This window comes from Pinus tabuliformis, chromosome 3_1 (assembly GCF_031772625.1).
Source record: "Pinus tabuliformis cultivar Carrire ecotype Pingquan chromosome 3_1, CPIR1, whole genome shotgun sequence".
Lineage (NCBI taxonomy): Eukaryota > Viridiplantae > Streptophyta > Pinopsida > Pinales > Pinaceae > Pinus > Pinus tabuliformis.
Genome location: NC_142301.1, coordinates 618,791,264 through 618,811,808, shown reverse-complemented (window position 1 = coordinate 618,811,808; position 20,545 = coordinate 618,791,264). Strand labels below are relative to the sequence as shown.

General features: G+C 34.5%; 1 protein-coding gene across 1 annotated transcript; it reads right to left on the bottom strand.

The window, feature by feature from the left end:
• Window positions 1–4,547: 4,547 nt before the first annotated feature.
• LOC149188547 (chitinase 1-like) lies at window positions 4,548–6,207 on the bottom strand. Its single transcript, XM_089413041.1, has 3 exons — window positions 5,585–6,207; window positions 5,324–5,480; window positions 4,548–5,240 (listed from the first exon to the last, which is right to left on the bottom strand). Exons 1-3 carry the CDS (start codon window positions 6,105–6,107, stop codon window positions 4,868–4,870), a joined length of 1,053 nt encoding a protein of 350 aa, XP_089269167.1. The 5' UTR covers window positions 6,108–6,207; the 3' UTR covers window positions 4,548–4,867.
• Window positions 6,208–20,545: the final 14,338 nt, after the last annotated feature.

The following is a 20,545-nucleotide window of genomic DNA, read 5'->3' as shown; positions in this document are numbered from 1 at the left end:
GCAACAACTTTCAGTTCAACAAAACAAACAGAAGGGGGTAGTGGGACAAGCAAAAAAACAAAAAATGACATAGATCCACAATAGAAGCACCAAAATGGAGGAATATCCTTCAGGAATATCTTATAAGGGGGAAAAACCCCTACAGTGGTCCCAAAGCAAGCTAGAACAGAACCTAGTCCATACATTGTAGAGCAACTGAACTATACACCAGAACTAAATATAGATATACCAAAAACAGACGAGGCATGTAGGAATTTTGAATCACAAGCCATCATTTGTCGATTCAACTGCTTCTAGCCAAAACATTTTGAAATTTTCCATTGGATATTCACAAAATGGACTCTACACTGTGAGACCCACCTCTTTTTCCAGGGGGTTTTGATTGTCAAATTCTAGTCAACAGAGATAAGAGACATTGTGCTACAGGAGGGACCATGGTTTTGGGGATCTACAGGGTTTTTAATCACACCATGGTTCTCGGAATTCGATTCCAATACTATGGTTGTTTCCAGGATGCTAGTTTGGGTCCGTCTACACAACTTCTCATTACACTTATGGGACCAACAGGTTCTTACAGGTATAGGTAGCACCATTGGTAGATATATTAAAATGGACAGACAAAGAGCAGAAGAAAGAACTTTTACATTCACACGCATCTGTGTGGAAGTAGATCTCAGTAAAGGCTTACCGGACCACATACAGCTGAAGCATAAACAATGAAGCTGGACATAGACACTAGACTATGAAAACACAACATTTAGGTGCAGAATATGCCGGCAAATAGGACATCTACAAAATACATGTCCTGAAGACAAAAAATACAGCCGAAGGAAGAAGAAAATAGGGAAACAACACAAGGGTTGGAAATTTCTCCCACCAGATCCTAAAGAGGAGGAGGAGTTTGAGGTGGAAGAGCCCATACCAAATGAGAACAATCAAACAGACAAAGAAGCAGAAATCTAGGAGACATCTCCACAGCGACCTATGGAATCACAATTGGAAAACATGCGAGATGCAATGGAAAACATTGGAACCAAAAGACTACACACATCAGACACCTCTGATTCTGACAAGGAAAATCCTCCACTATGCGCAGGAAATCCACTTCAAGTTGTATCCACGATGCCGTTTCAGGGGAGTGGCGCAAGGTCAAGAAGAAAAATGGGAGGAAAACATGATTTTCTCCCCATATGTACATTAAACATTTTTTAACGAATCCCTAATCTGAGGTCATTTGACTCGCAGATGAAATGCGACTCAGCATATACAAAATGTAATTTTGTTTTCATTAATAAAATTACGACTTTTCTTACAAGAAAAAAAACTTGGATTTATAATATTAATTCCTTTGGGTTTATAATCCCTTAGATTTGATACTAAAATTCCAAGGAATTATAAACCCTAGGGATTAATATTAATTACAAACCCTATAAATAATATTATACCATTGACTTTTTAATATAAAACCCAAGAGATTATAAACCCAAAGGAATAAAATTAAACCCACATAATTAAAATTATAAACCCAAGGTAATAAGCCCTAAGCTATTAAACCCTCGAATACATGGTTGGCCATGGTTGACCATCGTCCAACATCGCATTGTGACCGATTGTCTCAAAATGAAAATCAACCATTTTTAACCATGGTAAACCATGTTTATAAATCCAATATATATAAACCCTTGGTTGACCATGATTTATATTGAGCATAAGGGATTAATATTGTAAACCTATGAATACTATTATCCCTGAGGAATATGAACCCTTAGATTAATATACCCAGGGGAATGATATTATAAACCTAAAGGAATAATAAACCCAAGGGAATATAAACCCTAGGGTTTTTAGTAATAATCCATTGGGCTTATTATCCCTTGGGTTAATAATATTCCCTTGGGTTTATAACTCCTTGGGGTTTTGTTATTAACCCCTTACATTTATTATTAACCCTAACCCCTTGGGTTTATACTATATATTCGTTTAGTTTATAATACAAATAGTATAAACCCTTGGACCATGGTTGATCGTGATTGATTTAAAATCGAGAGAATATTTCTCACAATGTGACAATGGACCATGGTTGACCATGGCCCATTCTCACATTAAGACAATGTTTCTCACAGTGCGACGTTGGACTATGGTTGACCATGGTTGAATTTATAAAACATGGTAGACAATGGTTGACCATGGTTGACCATAGTTGACCATGATTGATATTATAAACCCAAGGGAATAATAAACACTAGGGATCAATACTAAAACCAATCATTTGACAAAAACATTGTACATAAATTTAGTGAATTTTGTATTATCTTAGGTTGTGATAATGGTGATTAATTCTAAACACTGAACGTTTTTTCCATGCTACAGATCCAAGGAAACCATACTTCCGCCTCGAGCTCTGTGCATATGAGATAATGATGCAAATTGCCTCGACGCCATATTCCCCTAGACTGATTTCCGCACAACTTAGAAGCACTGTTAACGCTTCCTGATCACCTGCGTTTCAATAATGCATTACAATGCGTTGATCTAGAACAAGTGGACCATTAATCTATACAACCGTTGTAGTAATAATGTTAAAAACAATGGAGCTATATCAAGAACCATGATAAACCATGTGAGAAAAGATAATCTAATAGTGGGAGCGAAAAAGACTGATTCGATAATCAATGCAAACACAAACTGGATAGTTAAAGTAAGATCGACATTGAATAGTAACTCGACAACCCTCACCGTTGAACCAACCAATGCACAGTAAATAATGATAAAAACAATAGGGCTATACTAATATCCATGACAAACGTTGTGAGAAACAATAATCAGATAGACGGAACAAAACAAACAGACAGCATGCGAAGCCATGAGCAATGTATAGAATCAATGGTGAAGAGAACATGAAAGAAAATATGGTTGCGCCAAGGATGTGAAGGGCGAGGAATGAAATAGAACCGATAGCAAACCAAAAATAAACGATTTGTCTTTCCACCTAACATGTGGCGTTATAGCTATTCCAATGCAAACGATTCATGATGGGGCAAGCAATTTAATGATTAAAAATGGTTATATTATGTTGTGATGTAAATCATCCCGACGACATCATATTTCATCCCTCCAAAAAATGTTTCAATTGCTTAAATGTGGTTGCGCAATGTGAAGACACATAATCGATCCATAAATAAGTCTTAAATGTGGTTGCGCCATGTGAAGGAAACCCTATCGCTCTGATTAATCATAATTTCCGCAGATTACATGTCAGCTGCATATCCGTAGATATGCTTCTCAAACAAAACATATTCTTCCCACATTTAATCTCATACTTCCATTTTTTTTTATTCAAAAAATCAACACCGGCTCTTCCACCCCAGGTTTAAATAGGAGAAGGAGAGCCTTTGGCTAATAATCATAAAAGATTAACTAAAATACTTTAGAACCAATTTAGTTAATAGATGAAATAGATTACATAATTTAGTTGAAATATGTTTTTGAATATAAACATGCCTTTAATATTTAAAAAAAATACACGCACCTTTACAATTTAAATTTATAGTTTTACTAATTTGTAACAAATTTCGGAAAAAATGAAACAATAAAAATTATAAACCCAAAACTTCCATTCATATATTAGAAGTTATTTTATATTAGTTAGAGTTCGCTTTTATTGCATAGTGAAAAAGTTCGTTGAAAGGCGACTGGACGGAGAGAGTCGATCTCCGTGACCTCGAACAAGCTCCGGCATCCAAATCCCACCCCAAACGTCATATTATTCATTCACAGATATACGATGCGACGGAACCGTAACTTGGAGAGGACTTTCAGTAAATTATATATGAACAAATTTACAGGGAACAAAATCACGTGGCTGATCTTCTATCAAAGAGAGGTATCGAAGGAGCTGGAGAGGTTTTACTTTGCAGCTTCCTTACCAGACTATCGATAAATGCAAGCATGATTAATTTTGCATAGACTTTTTAGCTGTCAGTAATTTTTTTGGTATAGTTTTGTTTTATTGAGATGGAATATATGAATAGTTACTTGATAGTGGACATAGGTTTTTTTACGAAATCCTTTTAGGAAATCATTGTAAAATTGTTTGGTTCAGTGATAGGATGATAGATAGTAAATATGTTAGTTTGGTTAAAAGTTGGTTTTCTTGGCCCAAGATTAGAGGGGAAGAGGGGAAGAGTGAGAGTTTGTTTCTTTACTACCATCAGCTAGTTATTTTGGGTGGTCTTCATGTGGTTTTCCTTGAATAAAGGTGATGAGTCAATGCATTGGCTATTAGCAACTAGAAATGATTGTACTCACTACTTTGACAATTAAATTATGATAAGTTTTCTCACTTTTGAAAAAAATGTTTAATAACATATACTGACTAATAAAAAAAAATAAAAAAATATAAATAAAATTTATGTATAGCATATCAAGAAGTAATGAAAAATAAAGACTATTGAAAAAAATTAAATTATGTGTTTTTTTTAATAGAAAAGAAACAGTTTTTTTCTATTAAAAAACATATAGATAGGGAGAAGGGGTGCTTATATCAATGGACCTTATTATTCCATATTTTATTGGGGTTGTCTACCGAGCTACCCAGACCTGAATTGGGTGCACCATCAAAAACTCCTGGACTACACAAAATATCCGGCAGTAATCAGAATTTCCTAAATTTGCAAAATTATATCAAAATTTAAGCGGATTTTCCATTATTTTCTGAGAAAAATTGCAGTCTCACTGGACTTCGCAAATATTTTTATCTAGTCGCCTCTGGCCTACATAAAACCCTTTCTGCCCATATCCATGGACCTTATTCCTTAGTTTCATACTCATACGCCTGTGGCCGATTTTCGACAATGTGAAGTTGAGATTAGGATCCGAAAGGCGTTTGATTGTTGCAGTCCAGGTTGGCTCCATAGCTGACGCCAAGAATGTCACAATATCGCTTGTAGAAGCCGATGCGATCCTGCTGCCTCGAGTCGGTTCCTTTCCCGCATTCTAGCCCACCGTTGACGATGTTCGTCACCGCTCCATAGCCGGGTACCCTGCCGGCGGCGCTGTCGCTGCTGGACGGAGTCCATTTCCCGGTCATGACGTCGTGGCAGGAAGGCTTTGGAGATTGCGCGGTCATCCAGAACCAGATTGCCGTCTTGAAAGAAACTGTGGCATCGCTAGCAACAATGTCGGGGTTGTTTATGCCATCGAATCCGATTGCCTTCCCGGCCGGTCCATAGTTGTAGTTCCTGAAAAGCCCCAAAGCAAATCAATACGAACATGAAGGTCCATTAAAATAATTAATAAGAAGATATAATTATAAATGACTGACCATTGTAACTGAATAGGTCCTCGCCCGTAGTAGCTCTTTCCAGATACGCAGGGCCATTGGGAGGATGCCTGGCAGTACACCGCGGGAGGATTTCCCTGCTCCTCTTTGTAGCAGTAACCCCAAGCGTACGGGCCATCTGGGGCTGACTGCCACCCGCCTGTTTAAACCAAGTTTTCTTTTTATATAATTTCGTCGCTAACTACAGTGAAGTGAAAATCCGATCAGATAATTAATGAATGGTTAGGGAAGTGTAAATATTACCAGTGGTTTCGTGGGAGGTTTGGCCTAAGAAAGCAGCGAGCTCTCTTTTGTTAGTAGTGACATCACCAGAGGTGCCGAAGCCGGGGAAAGCATTGGCAGCCGCTATGAAGGCAGCGTATGAGTAGAATCCATTGGCTTTGCAACTGCTGTCATCTTTGTATTTCAACAGTTGATTGAAAAGATCTTCGGTAATCATGGATACAACTCGGTTTCCGCTGGGAGTGGCCTTGGTGGGGGTAGGCGGTGGTGGGGTGCGTGTGGGAGTCGACCCTCCACTCAACAGTTGATTGAAAAAATCTTCAGTAATGATTGATGCAACTCCCTGACCACAATGGGCCGGCGTGTTTCCACACAATCCCAATTCGCTGCAACACAGCCCTCCAGAGCAAAGCGCTCCACGTGCTTGCTGTCCGCAATCCTCCGCGGACACAGAAGGCAAACCCATGATCATCGCCATTGCACTGAAGATTACTAATGTCGTCGCAAGGAGAATCGAGCTCAGTTTCCCTATAGTCCCCGCCATCTTTAGCCTGCAAATGTTTGCAAACTCTTGTAATAATTGAAGCCCCTGACCCCTCCTTTTACAGCAAAATTTCCCTCGACAAGCAGGGGGGCCAATTACTGCCATTCAACTGATCTTATCGAAAGAAAGACTAAACTCTTCTCGATTGAAACCTCCAGCAGTGCATATTGAAGTTGGTACGAACTTATGTGTTGAGGATTATGCTTTTTAGTTGCTTTTTGGAACGATCTGCCAGACCAAATCTTAAAAGGTTATTGACGGAGGGAGGTCATGGAAAATAAAGTTATCAACATTTTAACGCGTTTTTCCTTTCATTCATTGACTGGTGCGTCACCGACTTTGAGATCATTGAATAAGTGGACGTAGATGTTCCACTCTGTGTTAAACGTGGGCGACCGCGGCTTATTCACGCAGCTGACTTATTTGTGTCTATTCCCTCCAATTACGGAGGTACATGTCACAAAATCTATATCCCCGATGAATTGAAATTCTAACAAATAAAAAGACGATAATTCATTATTATTGGAGGGTCAGTCAGAGCGAAGTCTAGAAAACGTATTTATACTTATGGCTATGATTACTTATTTCAATGGTAGAGGATATGCTTGATATATCTATGTTTCCGATTTATATTGATTGATATACTTATTCCTTTTTTTCAACAGGGAAAAAGGCATGATTGTACTATATAAGGTATATAATGAAACAGATTAGTACATTGACATGTAGTTTTTTATATGGTCTTTTTGTAAATACTTATTGCTGGGTTATTAGTGGTATTTTAATATGTCTATATTTTCCATTGATATAGATGGATACACTTATGGCTCAGTTATTAATCTCTCTATATTATAGGCTTTGAACTATATTAATTTCATTTTGGATTACATATTTTTCGATCATACTATAATATACGACTTATGATATAAATAAACAATAACACTAAAAATTCAATTATTTCTTCAAATTTTAATAGGAAATTAAGTTTGAAAATGTATAGTATGTACTATTGTTACCAATGTATCATTTTCATTGAAATTTAGAATATTAACTTTTAAATTATTTTTTAATTTAATTTAATATTAGTTTGAAATTAGTATTACTCCATAAATATTAAATGTTTGAGGAGTACCATTCATATATATATTGGCATATTTGGGATAATTCAAATTTTCATAAAATTTTATATTTTTATTTTTTTGATAAATTACGACTAATATATGTTTTCTATTACTTCAACACTGGCCTTTAGTGTACTATTTCATGTTTTGTACAACTTCACCACTTAGCTTTAATTCATTGCTTCACTAATCACTACTTCACATAATATTTTTTCACCCAACAAATGTCTAATTGAGAGTTTTAATATTTGTTTGTTATAATCCATAATAGTAGTGCGATAAACAAAAGACTAAAGTCCATTGTACCAGAAAATAATTGACCTTGACTTCCTGACCTGTGAACTTGTTTCATAGAAGAAAAATATGTAAGTAAATTAGTTCATAAATTCTAAATTCTTAGTTCACTAGTAAACTTAACATAAAACTTTAAATTCGTTAGATTGTGGGATGCACTAAAGTGGATTGGAATGGCTTCCAATGTGACTATTAGATCAAATGCTAATGGTGCCTGTCAAACTAGTGGATATGGATTTGGAACTACAACTTATACTGGTATAGAGGCATAAGGATATCGAATAAGAAGAGAATCCAAATGAAATGGCTTGCTCTATTATGAGGCTTTAAGGTAAGCTACTTTTTCCACCTTCTATGCTATAGGCCTAAAGTAGGGTACAAATAAACTTTCATGTAGGTTTTTGACATGATGGGCTTAGCTCCCGATATATCTAGGGAATTTTTTACTAATCTAATTAGTGGCATGGAATCTTGGTTCCAACGTGTTCTCTTCATAACAACACGGTAATGACAGTTAGAACATGATAGGATCTTTCGTTGGCTTTGTTGTGGCTTAATTTTTGTGTGAGACCAAGTAAAAAAGAATTGGAACATATTCTTCTACCATGTCCAAAACTATAATTGATGCTAATGTTATTGAAATTGGTGCTTAAACTATTGGGTTGAAGGTAAAGGTCTAGGGATAACGACCACCTAAGAATTGAAAATGGTGAATATGAAACACATTAGCTAACTAGATAGAGTACTCACTAAACCACTGGTTAAGTTAAGTCAATTCCCTTCCTGCAACGTCAATTTGACTGTTGTGTAGAATGATGGGCTAAATTCGAGATAAAATATTATGTTAGAGAATATCCACGCCCTTTATTCCAGCTCTGAAATGCCCTCCCTAAAGAAACAAGACAAGACATGACTTCCTAGATACAATAAGCTAAGTTTGTTTCCCAACCCACTAAAGGATAAGTTGTCATCTATCATCATCTTATAGGAATTTAAGTAAATCTACCATCATTTGTAACATATGCATCATAGACAAAGTCCTAAAGCATTAGATAAAAAAAAATTCATGCACTACATTTGGTAAAATATCTCTAGTTGATATTTATGTAATAAACTAATTTAGACACTATATAATTGTTAGTTGTTATTTATGCAATAAACAAATTTAGACACTATATAACCGGCTACCAAGTCTTTTTGTACACTGATCACTTTTCCATTTGGTATTTAGCTAATAAAGCTATCAAAAATGGTCGAGTAACACGGTGCCTATTTGTTTTGCATGATTTCTGCATTACTATTAAAGATCGTCCGAGGAAGGAAAACCCAGTTGCTGATTTTCTATCTTGAATCCCAAAGGTGAATGATCCACTAGCAGTAGATAACCAATTTTCGGATGAACACCTGTTTGCCATGGCAGTCAAGATGCAATGGTACACAGATGTGGCAAATTCTCTCGCAGTAAGGAAGCTACCTAAACATTTGATGACAAGGGAAAGAAAACTGATCGTTCAGCGCAGCACCCAGTTCTCTTGGATAGGCAGATATATTTTTCATATAGGGGCCGACATGTGTATACGCAGATGTATCCGCGAGGATGAGATCCATGACATTCTGAAGGCTTTCCATGACGAGCCATGCGGGGGACATTTCGCAGATCGAAGGATAGGACATAAGGTATTACAAATGTGTTATTATTGGCCCACTATTTTTAAAGATGTTAAGAAATATGCCTAGGCCTACGATAGTTGCCAAAGGATGGGCTAGCCTGGCCAATCTGATGAAATGCCTCTGCAGCCCCAATTAGTTATAGAGCCCTTTGAGTGTTGGGAATTGGACTTCGTGGTTCCATTCCATCTGCCATCCAATCAAAAGGCCTACATACTGGTAGCCATAGATTATGTTACAAAATGGGTGGAAACAGTAGATTTAGCAAGAGCCACAGAGGAAGCAGTGATTAACTTCCTTTTTGGGGTATTTGTGTGGTATGGATTACCGCGAGAAGTGATCACAGATAGGGGAAAGAAACTCACAGTGCACAAGATTACTGCCACTCTCAGAAACCATCATATTACACACAGAATCACTTCCCCGTATCACTCGCAGGCGAACGGGAAGGTCGAAAGCACCAATAAGGTTATAGAAGCAATTCTAACCAAGACAGTCTCAACACAACGACGAGATTGGGCTGCTAGACTGCCAGAGGCCTTGTGGGCATATCGTACGACTTGGAGGGATACTACTGGATACTCTCGATACTAGCTTGTGCTGGGTAAAGAACCAATTTTTCTAATCGAATTCGAAATAAAGTCTCTAAGAACAACCCAAGAAGTGGGGTTGGATTTAACAGAATCCCAAACCAAGTGACTTCAGCATATCAATGAACTAGATGAGGATCAACTGCTCTCTTTGCAACGAAATGCAATAATTCAGCAACAAAGGGCAAAATTGCATGACAACCTTATCAAGAAGAAAACATTTCAAAAAGGGGATTGGGCACTTCTGTACGATTCCAGATTCCAAGACTTCTAGGGAAATTTGCAAACAAGATGGCTTGGCCCTTACAAGATTCAAGAATTGCATAATAATGGTACTCTTACCTTGACTACCATTGACGGATCCGACCACTCTTTTAAGGTAATCAAGCATCGAGTGCACCTGTATCATCAACTGCTTACCAAGGAGTCTTTCTACGAGCAGGTACGCGAGGACCCCTCCATGCAAATTTTAGCTGCAGGGACTGAGGACCCAACAAATTTTTCTTCAAAAAATTGAAATTGCTTGAGAAATTGTAAATAATGTACATATCCTTTTTAATTGAGATTAGGCATTACCATGTAAATATGAATTTTTTAGGGATGTTTCACAAAGTTTGGAAGTTTTTTTCCTCTTTTTTTTTGTTCCTCTTTTTGTGTTTTTCCAAATCTAAATCTCCCTTGATACCAAGAAATTTAATGTTTAAATCCTTTACCAATTGGAGACCCAACAATAGAGCTTCACACTCAGCTACATTTTTGGTAGCTTCAAATTCCAACCTATAGGCAAATTTGAAAGTATGAGCAAGGGGAGATTTTAACACAATGCCAACACCTTTGCCATGTCTAGAAGCTACACCATCAAAATACATATACCATACTTGATTCTTTAAATCAACAATATTTTCATCCATGGGAACTACGGAGTTAGACAAAATAGCATAATTCCCAAGGCTATGTTGTTCTTTATAATATCATTATGAGGCCTCTTAGGGTCTTCCACGTGAAATATTCTTTCAAGATCCCTATCAAGCCTTATAAAACCATTTCCTCCTAGAGAAGGAATAGTAGCATAATTCCAATTCATTTGAATACTCCCTCCCATATGAGAAGCCCACTTTCTCGATAGAAACATACCCCAAGTGTGACGCACATCAATCACAATGATGTCCATGGAAATCATTATATCAGGATAAATAGACAAATGCACTTATAAATCCTTAATTAAACCATGCACTTCATCTGTCTTAGAATCCATGGCGCAAATGTTGTGATAAGGTCTAGAAATCCTTAAGTTGAGTTGTTCCATGACCCTTTTGGTCATGACACACACTGATGCACCAGAATCCAACATGCAGTTTTACAATTGAAAACCATTAATAAGTAAAGTAATATGGAATGGTTGATGATATTTATTATCTGGTTCCATAATTTTCAAATACACTGGAGCATCTTGATAACCAACTTCAGGAGCCTTTTCATGAAAAACATCACCACGAGGAGAATCAATAGCCTTCAATAACTTAGCCTTCTAGGAGGGAATATTTATTATCTCTATGACAGAAACCAAGGTCTTAGCATTATTAATCCAACCTCCCAAATCAATATTCAATCCAGAGTTAGAATTCAAACCAGGGTTAGAAACTCTGGGAGTAATCTGATTTTCACATTTCTCCTTATTTCTCTATTGATAAGTTAATCCTTTATCTCAAGAATTCTCCAAGATTTGTTCTGAAGAAGGCTTTTCACCAAATAACTCAAACATCATGTCCTTCTCATCATTAAAGGTATTTATACTATAATAAGATTGATTTTTTTTCACATCATGACTGTTTTCGACAATTTCCATCCATTCTTCCATGGATAAGTGATGCTCATCACCAACAATATTAATTTGATTACTTTCCCCAATCATTCCACCATCCATAATTCTCTTTATAGTAGGACAAGTAGCCTCATCACTAAGGGCATCACAAGCTCTACAATAAGGAGGAGCTTCTTCGACAACAGGAGCAAACTCAAGTGGATTTGGTGGTCTCTGCTCATTTGATGGGCCCCTCTTTTGCCAAGCATTATTATTTCAATTATTCCTAGGTTGGATGTTTTGTGCTTGCGATCTTTCCATTTGAACCAACCTCGCTTCCATGGCACTGATTTCTTTAGCATGATTTGGCATCATTTTTTCTTGATTAATTTCCATGTTCTTAATCATTTGGGTCAATTATTTAATAGGATCACAATCAACCTCTTTAATTTCTTTTCCTTTAGAATCAAGAGATTTACTTGGACCCCTATCAAAACCTGAAATCTTAGATTTCCCAAACGCTTTCCTACATTGTTCCATTTCTTCAGCCAAAGTCTCCGCAACCCTATAATCATTAGGTTTAGCACGTCTCAGCTCATAAGATGTATCATTGTTAAATGCATTGAGATAATATTCCAAAAGAGACTTATCAGTAGGTTTATGATCTTGAGATAAATCTCTAACAATACCATTAAATCTTTTATTAAATTCTTCCACAATCTCATTTTCATTCTTCTTAATGGTGCTGATAGCTCTAAGTAAGTGCCTTTCTTCTTTTTTATCTCCATAATTATCCTTAAAGGTAGTAATAATCGATTGCAATGAATCAAATGAATTATCATGCTTTTCCGTAAACCAATCCAAAGCATCTTCTTCCAAAGAAAGGACAAAAAGGCTCATCTTCACATCTTCATGATTATAGTCAGGACCTCTAGAATATTTTCCCAACCAAGACATAAAATCTTTGAGATGATCTTTAACACTAACCACATTATTTCCTTGAAAACATGGCAACTTTTCAAGACCATTATCTAGAAAATCATGCGAATAACCTTGAATGTTAGCAAAGTTACAAGGGGAAAACAAGTCCATGACATCCTATTCAACCGTATCAAGGAAAATAAAATGGATATCAGGGATAGCTTTCTGTCCAATATTATCAAGGAATCTACGAGAAAGAAGGTTGTGTAATCAAACTCTAAGAGCCCTTTTAGGTTTTGGAGTGGGATTATACAAAATAATTGGATTCCTTCTAGTAGAGATCCTTGAAGAAAATGTAACAAGTGGAATTGTCACTTGAACAAGAACCTAACTCTAAAAACCCAATATGCTAAGAATCTAAATTTAGTGAATAAACTGAGTCAAATTAAACTTATCCCCGACAACGACGCCAAAAAAATGTTGTTTCCTAATATGTACACCTAAGTGCGCGAACAGTTTCTAACCCCGAAGGAATAATGTTTAAGGCACAACCCTCAGAGTAGGGGCTTTCACATATTCCCTACTCACTAGGCTTAAGCTCTCTCCTAGATAAGCTAAGGGGGGTAGTCCCTAAGTATAGTTATAAAGGGAAAACTTGTTGCAACAACAAGTCTAGGAGACTGAGGGCAAGTAAATTCTTTATCTAAGCAACTTGATTAAATTTATTTAGCAAGATTGATTACTAAAAGAGAAATATAAATATTTAACAAGACAATCCAAATAAAATAAATAAGACAATGACTAGATTAACAATGATAAACTAGTGCCTTATAACAATGCTTAGAAGAGATTCAACACTCGCAAGATATTTCAAGTCAGAAGATAAATAATACTGCAATACAAGTATTAGTATAGGAAATGGCACAATATTAAAAGATGAGCAGAAAATCTACCTTGCAAGAATAAAAGAAACTTGTAGTGTGTTTTTCTAAAAAGATGCTCCAATAAATGTAAAAATATCAATGGACAATGACCAAGGAAATTAAATGACAATACAAGAGCAGTAATATAGAATTGCAAGTAAAGATAGAGTGCTAAAAAAATAACAATATGCCAAATTAGGCAAATCCAGATAAGTGAATGCAAACTAAGCTAGGTGGAATGCAAAGTCTAACTCATAATGCAAATGTTGATGCAAGATTTCAATGGACTACAATGATAACAATGTTTCTTGAAGGAAATTGAAATGTCAATAAACTTGTAATCACAAAGGAGTTAAATTCTTCAAAGCACATGGTTACTTGTTAATGACCATGATTAATGAAACAACAAAGAAAATGCCGACTTAAAGAAAAACTCAGAATGCTTTTAAGAAGCACTAGCTGAAGATGTTCTTCACTTAGCTTAGATAATGGAACAAGTGAAATATTATATGATGTAAACAAAAGTAAATTATGGCAGATGATATTTCTAACAGGAAATTGAGGAAATCATCACTTTGATCTACAATTGCATCTGAAATAGAGACAAGAAATATTCCAAGCACTTAGATGCAAGTATTGAAGTTAGACCTAGCATGCTAAACAGATGAGATGCCAACTTAGTGAGTTACAAAACCAAACAGAATATCTCCCTTTTAAACAAGAAGAAACAGGATGTCAAGGGATGAAGATCCCAAGCTCCCCAAGAAAAAGATAAACTTTTATTAATGGGAATTACACGGAAAAAAGAGCCCTTTGATAGATTAAATGGCTCTTCACGTCAAGGAGTTTTAGAATGGAGATAATTTCTTTACAAAAGCAACAACCTCATCAAGACAGGAAAATCCACATATGATAGTTGTAAATACTTAAGCATTTGGATATGCAACAAGGTGACTGCAAAGGAAAGGTTCTTGACTTAGATAAGAGTATGTGATATTTTCAATGAACCAGTCCCAAATCAAATATTGTCTCTATTGCAAAGACAGTTGCCACTTGTAATGTATATCCCTTGCCAAACAAATGTTAGCCTTTGAAGAAACTGTGAACAAATGGCAAGTTTCAGATTTATTATTCCAGTTCAAGTGGTGATTAATATTTCAAGTTTCAAAATACTTCAAAGAGTTCAACCTCCCTAAAACAGATAGGCATTCTTGCACCACTGATACTTCACTGCTAACTGTATGCCAAGTTCTTGTTTACACCAATGTGTGAAATCTAAGTTATATTAAGATATTTAAGAGAAAATATATTAAGTTTCAAAGGTGTGAAATCTTATGACCAAGGCGTGCATGAGGTAAAAGATTGAACTTTGAGCAACAACCAGAATGAAATAGCCCCCCCTTTTATTAGAACCACTCTCAGCCCTGTGAAGAAAACACTCTGAAATTTATGTCAAATTCAAATGAAAAAAACCTCCTAAAATCATTTGTGAAGCTCTGCAATTACAGAAAGGGTTAGACAATGGAATTGAGTTACTTCAGCTGTCCAAAAAATGCTTCAAAGCTCAGCGGCTATAATAATAATAATAAAAAATCAATAATGGCTTAGCCTGTAAAACTCACAATGTCAACAATATAAATTTATGCTTGAAAAAATTCCTAGATCCATATTTTGTAAAAAGACAAAGCTTACCCCAACAAAATTTATAGTGAAAAATAACTAGCTATGACATTGGATCAGATATGAGACTAAAATTTCAAGTGAGAGAAAATATGTTTAGATTGAAGGTTTATGACCCTTTGTAAAAATTATACCATTGCCTAAATACACAGGCCTTGAAGCTCCTCACACTAGGAAGAAGACAACTCCCTTTGGACTTTTTGAGATTTGATGAAGGAGGGCTTTAAAATTTGCCACTTTAACTTTAAGCTCCAGGTACATGAAAAGACTCCTAAACTGCAAAGACTTGAAACCTTAAAATGGTTTGCACCAGGTGATATGGAAGTTCTATGCTCATAGCAAGATCCAAAGCTTTTCCAGATATAAAAAAAAAAACCAACAACAACAACAACAAAAATAGGAGCTAAATCAGCCAATTATATGCCAAAAACAAACTTTGTTAATATTTATATGAATTTTCTGCAAAATAAATCATTGAATATTCAAACAGTGAATGTGCTCTAAATTCCTGTAGCTATATCCAACAAAAGAAAAATTAACCAAAATGAAAGAAAAACACAGTCCTGAAAAAATCAACTTCTCTACTGCAAAGTTTCCTTGATACTAGAGATATGTCTCTTAATGAACAAGTCACCGTTTATAGTCCTACCAATCGAATTTCTGTGAGCACCGGGTATTGGAGGAAATTTTAAGATCACATCTAGTAGAAAGAGGTTAGTTTGGAGAAGTCCTAAACCTTGAAAAAGAACACAGTTAAGTCAACAAAATTTTAGTGGAGAAACCCTTTTAAAAATTTTGTGATTCCTTGTCAAGTTAGGCAACAAATGAAATTCAAGCCCTTAATGCATGCAACCTAGCCCAATTTAACGACACAAAAAAATTGAATTAAATATTACTAAGGAAATTCTCGGTAATTTCTTACGGTGTTTCAAGATTCGAACTCCACAAATTTACTGCAGACATTGCCCAAAAAAAAATTGATTTAATGTCCCTATAGCCCCGGGAAATTATCAACGGTTGATATCGGAAGTTTTGAAGAAACCCCTTTGCAGCCTGGCTTTAGAAGGCAGAATTTGCTTGAGATCCTTAAAAGCCAACAACTTCACAAATTAATTTTAAAATCCATAGAAAATTTTCAAATAAATGCTTAGACCAAGCTTCAAATTCTACAACGTCCAAGTAAGATAAGTTTTGAAGTCTAACAACCCACAAAAAATGTATAGCGTAAGGCCTCAAACCCTAGTCATTTAGACTGGGGTGAGGACTGAGCCCTTCCTACTCGTTTTCTTTAAAAGCCTTCAAAGAATATGATGAAATACACCTTCTCCAGAAAACAATAAATAAAACCCTTCCCAAGAATTATTCAGTGACAATAATGCAAGGATTAGATAGATGGTAAAGGAAGAAGGCCTCTCAGGACTGTGGCCGTGAAAATAATGATGTTGAGGCTCAGACTTGGGCCTCCCAGGATTTGCAGCCCTAGGAGAAAAGCTCAGAGACCCTTACGCAGACCTGCAAAAAAAATAAAAATATTTTTGAACCCTTCTCTCCTTCTCGGACCTGCAAGAGACACAAAAAAAACACACAAAAAGACTATGGATGGCTGAGGTTATAAATAAATACATACAAAGTTTTCCATAGTGCTAACTTTTTAAATAATATGCTTTTCAATTAATGCTCAATAAAAATGAAATTTAATAATTTTCCCTTTTTCCTTTTTTCCTTTTTTGTTTTTTTTTTGTTTTTGTTTTTTTATATAAGAAAAAGCCTAAAAAATAAAAATAATTATTTAATAAAGAATAGAAATTTAAAATTTAAATTCATTTACAAAAGAAAAGTTTATTTACATATATATATAAATACAAGCTCTAAAGAAAAAACCAGATATTTTTCATTAATAGCTCTTTGATTCAAATAAGTAAATAAATGAATGATTTTCTCAAAGCCTAAGCCCAGAAACCCTGCAATAAATTTGATAGATAAATCCTTCAGGTAAAATAGAATGAACTCTCCTACTTAATCACTCAAGAGTTGGTTAACTTAAGCAAAAGCATCCCCTTACACTTGAGATCTGTTTCAATTGAATATTTTCTACACACCTCAAAAATATTTTGTTAGCTTCAGATGAGACATGAAAAATATAATGGAAGAAAATTCTAGCAACTTAAACAAAAGCACACTAGCCACTTCCAATCCTAAAATATTTTCCAAATCTAATTACCAGTGTAAGATAGCTATACACTAGTTAATTCTATGTAAGCAAATGAAGTAACAAATAAAATCACCAATAGAAAATTAAGCTCAAGAATTCATTACCATATCCATAAGAGAAGAGCCACAATATTTCACCCCAAAGACTTGTGTATTATTATTTCAAAATAGAGAGAGCTTCAAGACCAAAAAGCCAGAGCACAACATCCAGAGATGATACAATGAGGAGCATATGCTTCCTTATATAGAAAAAATTGAGAGCTCTAGAGGCTTCCAAGTGAATAATGGCTAGTTCCATGAAGGTGCACCATTAAATGCTTGATCCATGTCAAAATGATCTCCACCATTGATTGCTCGAGAAAAAAACTGAATTCCTTGATGTTGCATTTTTCTTGGTCCCAAAAATATTTTTTTCTGACATTTTCTCCTAAAAAATCCCCCATTCTCTTAACTAACTTGGCCGATAAATTCGATTTTCATTAAAAAATCATATTTTCTGGGAATTAATTCCTTTTTTCTATGCCAAAAATATTTTCTTGAAATTTTTCTTGTTTGATTTGTCGAGATTCCCTTCTTGAAAACTGCACATTGACTTTTTTAATATTTTTCACTTGGAGAGAATTTATTTTTTTCTCATTTTTATTTTCTGATCAAATTTTAGCTAATTATTTAACCATTTTTTTGTCGGAAAACCAAAAATAAAAATCAAATAATTTTATGGCTTAGAATTTTAATTTACTTTGGCCAAAAAAATTAATTAATTGATACTAAAGGGTATTAATAATTTATTCCACCCTTAAATATTTAGACCATGGTGTCTAAATATGAGGGACGATGCACCAAAATATTTTTACATCAAGATATTATAACTAACAAGGGGAAAACACCTTTAGACATAGACCCTTAATAATTTAACCAATTCTGTGACCAATATGATCTAGTAAACTAAGTGACTTGTAACAAAATAATTTAGCCAACTAGAATAAATTATTCCCAAATCACTTTTACTAAAGACTCGACTAGAAAACTAAGACTCACCTACGGCCTTGACCATAAATTCCACCCTAGATTTGGGGTGAGGCTAGAGGGAAAAACTCTACCAACCATTCGTGTTTAAAAACACAGATGAATCAGTGAGATGAAAAACCTCATAGGATGAAAATAATCGCCAAAATAATAGACTTACCTAGGGTGTTACATACGTATATGGTTTTACTAGAATCATCTACATTACAAACATTGCAAAATGGGATTATAACTCTAATAGACTAATGACTAATGAATCCTAAATATTTGATTTCTTAAATGTGAAGGAATTGATTTGCTAAAATGTGCACTGCTATAGGGTAGTTGACATGGAGTGGTCAACAATGGTTAACCCTTGCACAATCGAAGTGCCCTAGAGGGTTTTCAGGGTGTTAAATCCATATATATAGTAAAAAAAAACGAGTTTAAATACCACAAATTAAGATTTCACCTAAAAAATGTCCGCTAGAATTTATTGAAATCACTAGTTTGAAGGGTAACCCCTGCACAACTGAAGTTCCCTAGGTTTTTGAAGGTGTTGAATTCATATATGCAGTGGAAAAACTAGTTTAAATTCCACAATTTAAGATTTCACCTCAAATGTTTCAGTAGGATTCCCGCACCGGAATGTTCAAAAAGTCGCAGTAAAGACAACTCCAATATAAAAATAGGTTTCATTTATTTACTATACCTCTAGTTTATTTATATTTTTATTTATTTACCACAGTTCTAGAGTAAATATAGAAAAATGTTCTATTTATTTATCATGGTTTTTTTTTAGTGTTTGTAAACCTCTTTATATTTTAAATTTATATTAATTTTATACATAATAATAATTATATTGATTTTTAAATAGGGTCAACATTAGATTAAAAATGTCACATTTACGTTTACATGTTTATTTGTTTCCGTGAGATCTACCCCCTTACCCCTATACTGGGTTATTGAGCACCTCTTGGCGCAAAAATAAATAACAATATTTCTAATTTTTATTATTTTTTAAAGAAATGTTATCATTTTAATACATTAGATTTTATTTTTATGGAGCTCATGCATCCATGTATCACCTATTTATTGAAATTATATCTTAGTATTAGGAGATCAACATATTTAGTTGTGCTGAATTATTTTGTTGATCACAAAGGAGATACATCCTCTTGGTGTTTGGATTTACAAATAATACCTACCAATCCTCTATGGCTTTACATGCAAATATTCTAACCTCTCACTCCACTTGGTTGTACTTTCCATTATTGCTTGCATCTATGAATATTACCTTCATGTCTTCCTTATGTCTATTTAATATTAAAAATGATAATATGCACAAGGGATCAAATCTATTCAATACCAATTCCTTATTATAAAAAAAACAATCCTACATAAAAAGTAGTATTCATTTTGTTAACAAAAGCAATACATTTATTTATGTCTTCTCTTGCAGATGGTGCCATGCATCATAATGCACATGTTATTGGAACTTTTATGATATTCATAAAATAATATTATATTTTTATTTCTTTTAAAACTCATTGCAATATTTTTGAACAATCTAGCCAATTACCGTATAAGAAAGAGAAATTGTTTCATCATAAAACAATTTTTATATATTTAAAAAATGGTGTCCATCATATTATTCTTATATCAATTATAAATAAATGGTCCAATTGAATTCCATCCATATGATTTTTATAACAATTATAAGTAAATGGTCCAATTGGATTTTCTACATGTGATTCATATATCTAGAGTGTAATTAAATAACTTTATTAAATTTCTTCCCTATAACTTTTATATGGAATAATATATATGAGTAAACCAATTCCATCTATGTGTGATCATTCAAATATACCTAGAGTTTTGATTTATATGTAATATTTAACTATTTAAAATATGTGCAATTATATATATATATATATAATTATTTTTCATTTTTATATGAAAAAAATAATTTATTTTAATTTGTAAATACTAAAAAGATAAATAAAAATAGCCTTTAAATTGAAATATAAATATTCACTTCAAATTTTATCAATAACTTCTTCGATTGTCACAATGATACCAACTAAAGAGACAGATTTAATAACTTTAATTCCATGAATGGATGTAGAATATTCAATGATTATTAGCGAGGAGATCGAAAGAGGGGGGTTTGGATGGGTATTTCTCGGTCCAAGTTGTCTTTAGTGCGACTTTTTGGAAGTTT